The 6,835-nt window shown below is 53.3% G+C and overlaps 2 protein-coding genes across 6 annotated transcripts in view; one reads left to right on the top strand and one right to left on the bottom strand.

Moving 5' to 3' along the window:
- The first annotated feature begins 402 nt into the window (after positions 1-402).
- Positions 403-1,023, top strand: LOC117651107 (small integral membrane protein 20-like). Its single transcript, XM_034394864.1, has 3 exons — positions 403-599; positions 736-792; positions 865-1,023. Exons 1-3 carry the CDS (start codon positions 488-490, stop codon positions 951-953), a joined length of 258 nt encoding a protein of 85 aa, XP_034250755.1. The 5' UTR covers positions 403-487; the 3' UTR covers positions 954-1,023.
- The window catches only part of LOC117651074 (gamma-tubulin complex component 2-like), a 40,001-nt gene continuing 34,175 nt past the window's right edge, over positions 1,010-6,835 (bottom strand). For 4 of the 5 annotated variants that reach the window (XM_034394812.1, XM_034394813.1, XM_034394810.1 and 1 more), the window contains exons 12-15: positions 2,748-2,891; positions 2,201-2,278; positions 1,578-1,747; positions 1,010-1,507 (exon numbers count right to left, since the gene is read on the bottom strand). In XM_034394812.1, coding sequence (XP_034250703.1) covers positions 1,411-1,507; positions 1,578-1,747; positions 2,201-2,278; positions 2,748-2,891 — 489 coding nt within the window. In that variant the 3' untranslated portion in view covers positions 1,010-1,410. The remainder of the gene's footprint in view (positions 1,508-1,577; positions 1,748-2,200; positions 2,279-2,747; positions 2,892-6,835) is intronic. The other variant, XM_034394811.1, reaches the window with a different exon arrangement.

Consider the following 6,835-nt stretch of genomic DNA (forward strand, 5'->3'; position numbering starts at 1 on the left):
CCCGCCCCCTGATCGTCCCACCCACAACGTACGTAAACTATCAAATTGGTCAGACTTTTGCTCACCATTCTTTGCTTCAGCTGGCTTTAAAAATTCACGTTTCAGATAGGGACACATTGGATGATACAAGAAACGAAAATAAATAAGTTCCGAGTGAAACCGCTGGGAAAGATGTTTGTATTTAGCCGCCGCCAACAAGCGGTGAGACAACCTGCCGTCGCTAACGAAAATTTTAAGCACTTAACACTCTGAGTTGTTATCATAATAGTTTGGTCAAAACATGGATTCAAATTCTTCATATTTGCTTTAAATATTTTTGAAAGTATGGGGAGAACGACGGCAAGAAATCTGGTTGAAGCTCAAAATGCAGCGTTGTGGTGCGGTGGCTACACTGGAAGCAGACTGGAGTTTTGCAACATGGCGCCTCACACTTTGATGTTGTTTTGAGTGTTTTGGAATTTTAGGCCCCTTTTAACTGAAGTTAAGAATGAATTCGTACATAACCAAAGGCCGTGTGGCCGTGGCGAGTTGTGTCGCGCTGCTTGGGGCTGCCTGCTACGGTGTCATAGTGTATCCCATGAAACACGCGCAAGAATACAGTGAGTGGCAGATGCGTTTCTTAACCTTGCACGGAGTGCCTGCTCCGCTGCTCCCTGCCCTTTGTTTTCGCTTTCAGGATCATCTCGAGCGCCCTGTACTCGCTCTCGTTTGAAATGCATGTTCTCTTTGTTCTAGTGCGTATCCAGGATGAAGTACGGCAAGGGATAGACCGAGAACAAATCCAGCCTGGAGGTATGTTTCGTCTTACGCTTTGGGGCTCTGCTGGTTAGCTGGTTTACTAAAGATTTTCAATTTTTCCCGCAGGCATGAGGATATGGTCCGACCCCTTCAAGGAGCGAGTGAAAGAAGAGCCTCTTTATCTTCAAAAACTTAGAAAAGAGAGAGGAGGTTGAGTCAGTGTTTAGATTGATAGGTCACGTTAAGTAATTATGATTGTAAATAAACTGTACTTGTTTCATATTTTTTAATGTTACTTCATTTCTTTTATACAGCCTATACCATTACCTATAAAATAATAAAAAAAGAATAATCACAGACTAATTAATTAGGGGGGGTTCTATGTACGTAGCACAATACACACATTTGTTTTAGCATTTCAAGAGACTAGGGTGCCCTACTCATGATTCTGAACAGTTACAACTCTGATGAAACTGTAATCTATTTTTCTCAGCAAAGAAGGATAAACTACAACAAAATGTCTTTGAGAGATGTCTTCACTAAGTATATATATTTAACTTAAGAAAATTACAAAATTTTAGTTGAATTTATTTTTACAATTTTTTTAAATAATTCTGAACTTCATGGTGATATTAAATGGTTAATATTTGATGAATCACCCTATGAGAGAAACTAGCCGGAGGTGTGCGAGCCACTTTTGGAAGCATGCTGACTCTCTTCCACCATCTTTGGTGCCAGCAGTGTTGTGTAGTAAGAGTTGAAATCCATTCTGAAAAAGAGAAGAAATTAAGGCACTGCGTAAAAATACATTTTTACTAGCAATAGTAGAGAGAACACACCTATATAACACATTCAGCATTTTTTCACTGTTGTCCTCTGCTGCCAGCTCTTCAATTTTGTTTAGCAAGCAGATTAGAGCAATTGAAAACTGCTCATCAAAATTAGAAATCGATTCTTCAAAGTTTTCCCCTATGGCAATACTGGAATATTCAAGGCTTGGAGCAGCGGCCTGAAAAATACAAAAGCAAGTTAAACCACAGAAATGCTTAAAATTGAGATAGGAAGAAAAGTTATCCAGATAGGCAAGCACAACTTGAGAAATAAAAGACATAAGCATATATATACTACAAACAAAATCACCTCTCTGCATGCATAAGACAGCACCAAATGCCAATGAAATATATATATACAATACAGAAGATGATAGATGAAACTTTTGAATTGAAGAGTTAAAAATATGACTGATTTCCGTTTAAACACAATACTGGTGAAGTTACTCTGTTTTCACCTTCCAGAATAAATGCACCAAATAGTACTGGCTACATCAACAAACAAAGAAATGATAACACAAATTATCCAAATTACGCTGCAGAACTAATGCTTCTCAGATTGGAGACACACACTACAAATCTACATGAATGACAAGGTCATTTCAATGCAGATAGACTCGAGTGAACAGTACCTCAGAGACATCACTCTCAGCGTCGGAAGGGGCTATCATAGAGTTGAGCTCAGCATCCACGAAGTACTTCTGGGCATTCTGTTTCAATGAGGACTCTGTTAGTGCACCACACGAATGATGAAAAGCATGATAGACCAATCAAGCCGTGCAGTGAAAATATATTGGCACACCCATGCAGATAATCAACATGAGCATCGGAGGCGACAAGTTGATAACAAAGATTGAAGATGCGGTGAAAGCCATGACATGACAACCAGTGCATGAAAGTGATGGGAGAAAAACCAAACCACTCGCACAGACCTCCATGATGCCCTAATCTTTTCCATCACTGTGAAACACTTGAAATGTGGAGGTGTGGAACCACTGTCTCCACACTTCAGGTGTGGAGTTCTCCACACTTGCACCAGACCAAGAGATAGAACACCACAAAGTGTCAAGTTCTCCAACATTTGGTTTCACAGAGATGGTTCTAGCCAAGGAGCACATCCACCAAACCGCGACCCATCCCCGCCCCTCCCCATGCCCCGTCCAGGGTCCAGGCGCTCACCTCGAAGAAGCGGCAGAAGGACACACACACGCCAACCAGCTTGTTGACGGTCTGCAGGAGTTCGGGTCTGGTCAGCATGCAGTCCTTCATGCAGGCGCACAGGAAGTCACTGTGGCAGGCCAGCACCTGATCGACGTTCGTCACCTGGAATCAAATCAAAGCGGTCAATTATGAGCCAGACACACATCCACATTGAGGCCCCCCATCAAGCATACACTCGCAGGATCTGGGTAGCCAACCCAACTGGCACCCTCCGCGACCAATAGCCACCGAACAATCGGTTTCCAAGCGCGGTATAAGGAGCTCCCCACAGGGAGGGCGATGGTGTATATTTTGCCTGCCTACAGGGGCATGTGATGTAGGTTGCCTACTATCAGGCGTTTATGGAATCTGCCGGGAAGGGGAAGGGGGGGGGGGTCACCCTAGCATCTCGGTTAGGCTCCAACGAAATGTGGCCATGGTGGGTGACCTTATAATCTGGATCCCAAGAGTGGAGAACTCCTCACTCCTTGGTGTAGAGTAATTCTCAACACTTGGACGTGCGGGGCTCGCAGTCTCCGTACTTCAAGTGCAAACTAGCTCAGAGAGGCTCCCCCCCCCCCTATCTCTAGGACGCATGGTGCAAACGTGGAGATCTGCACACTGAAAGTGTGGAGATTGCAAACTCTGCACTTCAAAGTGTGTAGACTGAAATTTCCACACATTTGCATTTGAAGTGTGGAGTTCTCCAGACTTGGTTTCATTTTTAAGAGGGTCCTGTACTTATTCAGCCCGTCTCCGCCTTGACGGCCTGACGGGGAACACAGTGGCATCCCTCGCCCTCCTCGAGGTCAGCAAGCCAAGCTAGCCTGGGGACGAGCCGAAAAGCAACAGGGTCGATACATCCCCAGAAGAGGGGGGGGGGTAATTGGTGCAGGGAGGAGGGCCGCACTGGACCGGCAGACCGGCGGGGCAGCATCGGGTCAGTGACCTTTGCCCCACCCAGCGTGTCCAGCGGCCGATTCCGAGAGGGAGATCCCATCTGACTGTCTCTCTCGCAACCACACAGCACGTCCCGTGAGTGCGAGACAGAGAGAAGAGAGCGAGCGAGAGCGAGACCCACCGCTCGGAAGCAGACTGCTGGAGCCTCTCGCGACCCCTAGTCGCCCCCACCCCGCTGTAGGCCGTGGCGCGGTGTCGCGGGTTGCCTACACTCCGATCCGCGGGCGCCGAGCAAGCACAACGGACCGCCGCGCCGCCCGCCCCGCCGCCCCGCCGCCCCGCCGCCATGCCGCCCTTCTCTCACGACGCCACGCCACCATGCCGCCCTTCTCTCACGACGCCACGCCACCATGCCGCCCTTCTCTCACGACGCCACGCCACCATGCCGCCCTTCTCTCACGACGCCACGCCACCATGCCGCCCTTCTCTCACGACGCCACGCCACCATGCCGCCCTTCTCTCCACGACGCCAACCGTTAACGCACCCCCATGCCGCCCTTCTCTCACGACGCCACGCCACCATGCCGCCCTTCTCTCACGACGCCACGCCACCATGCCGCCCTTCTCTCACGCACGCACACGCCCTTTTAAGGCCATGCCGCCCTTCTCTCACGACGCCACGCCACCATGCCGCCCTTCTCTCACGACGCCACGCCACCATGCCGCCCTTCTCTCACGACGCCACGCCACCATGCCGCCCTTCTCTCACGACGCCACGCCACCATGCCGCCCTTCTCTCACGACGCCACGCCACCATGCCGCCCTTCTCTCACGACGCCACGCCACCATGCCGCCCTTCTCTCACGACGCCACGCCACCATGCACAGTGGGCCGGAAGACCCGAGAAGACCGGTGGAGGGTGGAGGCGGCCGCAAGTCTAAACGCGTTTTGGGCTCCGGAGTCAGTAAACAGGACTCGAAGCGAGCGTGTGACCCACCAATGGATTGCTCTCCGAGCGAGGAATCCATTGGTGGGGTCACACGTTCGGTTCGAGTCCCATTTAGTGACTCTAAAGCTCAAAACGCGTCCGGGATTTTGACCACCTCCACCGGTCTTCTGGCCCACTGTGCGACGCCGAGCTCCAGCACGGAAATAAAACGCCATTTGCAGAGACCGTTCGACGAGGCGGGCCGCGCCAAGGGCCGCGTGCACCCTCATATTCCTGTACACTGTACATTCCCCACTCCGGGGGGCAAATGACGCGCAGCTCCGTCCCTCCGTCCCGACGGCACCACCACCACGGCGGCCTCGTTGGACTCAAGTGGCGCCCGGCAGACTGATTCCGAGAGTCGTTTTCGTCGCTCTGTCTCTCTCGCGCTCATGCGGCGTCCCTTATGGGCGCGAGAGAGACAGCGCGACTAAAGCGACTCTCGGAATCAGTCTGCAGAGCCCACTGTAGGACTCTGCAGCGGCGCCGTGGCCGCCGAGGGGCGCGGCGTCCCGGAAACACCGAAACTCGCAGCGGCGGCCGTTCGTCGCCTGTCTCTCTCGCACTCACGGGGCGTCCGTCCCGTCATCGGGGTGCGAGAGAGACAGAGCGACTGCTCGGAGCCAGCCTGCTGTCCGCTTCGCGTGGAGCGTCGCTGGAGAGGAACCCGGTCCAGTGCATCAGCCGCCATCATTCAAACTAATAAATGAAATGGGCGACGACAGGGGCTCTGTGAGCTACTGCACACTTCAAGCGCGGAGACAGCAGACCCCAATGACGTCCAAATGTGGTGAATTACTCCGCGCCAGGAAGTGGCGGAGTTCTCCAGACTTGTTAGCACAGCGATTTTACTGAAAAGTGGCCCCGGCTCGGCCCGACGCTGAAGCCCCATCTGCACTCGGCAGCCGCAGCCGGATGGGGAGTCGCCTCGCCTGGCCTGTCGACTCATTCCGAGGGCCGCCTTCGTCGCTCTGTCTCTCTCGCACCTACACGGGACGCCCCTGAGTGCGAGAGAGACAGAGCGACGAAGACGGCCCTCGGAATGAGTCGACAGGCCGGACGGCCAGTGCGTGGCGCACTGGGGCGCCGTGTTGTGGCCACAAGTGGTCGATACCCCGCACCCTCTACGCCGCGCCCCGCCACGCCCCGCCACGCCAGAAAGGCCCTCGTGGGAACAGGACCAGCCGGCCACTGGCTGGACACGACGAGGGCCGGCCTGGGCCTGGGGGGCGCCGGGTGTTGGGGACAGCAGACTGATTCCGAGAGTCGTTTTCGCCCTCTGTCGCCCTCGCACCCATAGGGGACACCCCATGAGGGCTAGAGAGACAGAGCGACGAAAACGACTCTCAGTCTGCAGGGCGAGCGAAGGGAGGCTTCATCGACAAGAGGCAGGCTTCGGTAGGCGCACCGCGCCACACAAGTGCATCGTGGGCCAAAGGTTGACTACCCGTCTGTTGCTATTGACTAAGGGCTTCCAAACCCCGAGGGAGCGTAATGTAGGGCTCTGAACGGACGACTTGGCCACAAGGGATCGAGTGCCTTTCAGGTGTGTCTACGCCTTTGGCACGCCCACCATGTTGGGAAATGCTTCACTGCGTGGCAGGGCGGGGTGTCCGCGATGACGGCTCCGTGGAGCGGCCGCCGCACAGTGGGCCAGAAGACCGGTGGAGGCGGACAAAACTCTAGGCGCGTGCAGAGCTCCAGAGTCGCTAAATAGGACTGAAACTGAACGTGTGACCCCACCAATGGATTGGTCTCCGAAAGAGGAATCCATTGGTGGGGTCACACATTCGGTTCGAGTCCTGTTTAGCGACTCTAGAGCCCAAAACGCGTCTAGAGTTTTGTCCGCCTCCACCGGTCTTCTGGCCCACTGTGGAGCGGCCTGTAAACACGGACAGCTGGGACAGCTGCTGCCGGCTGCTGCCTGCCTCGGCTCGCCTCAGCCGCGCAAGGCAAACCCAAACAAAGCACTGTCAAACCAAGAGTGGAGAACTCCTCACTTCCTGCTGCGGACGGAATACTGCACACTTGGATCTGTGGATAGTGTGCAGTAGCTCATAGAGCCCCCATCTCTTCGCATGGTGCAAAACCTGGAGAACACTTGAAGTGTGGAGACTGCAAACTGTGCACTTCCGGAGACTGCAAATTCCACACTTTCCACGTTGTAAGTGGGGAGTTC

Source organism: Thrips palmi, unplaced genomic scaffold (assembly GCF_012932325.1).
Source record: "Thrips palmi isolate BJ-2018 unplaced genomic scaffold, TpBJ-2018v1 HiC_scaffold_5, whole genome shotgun sequence".
NCBI classification, from domain to species: domain Eukaryota; kingdom Metazoa; phylum Arthropoda; class Insecta; order Thysanoptera; family Thripidae; genus Thrips; species Thrips palmi.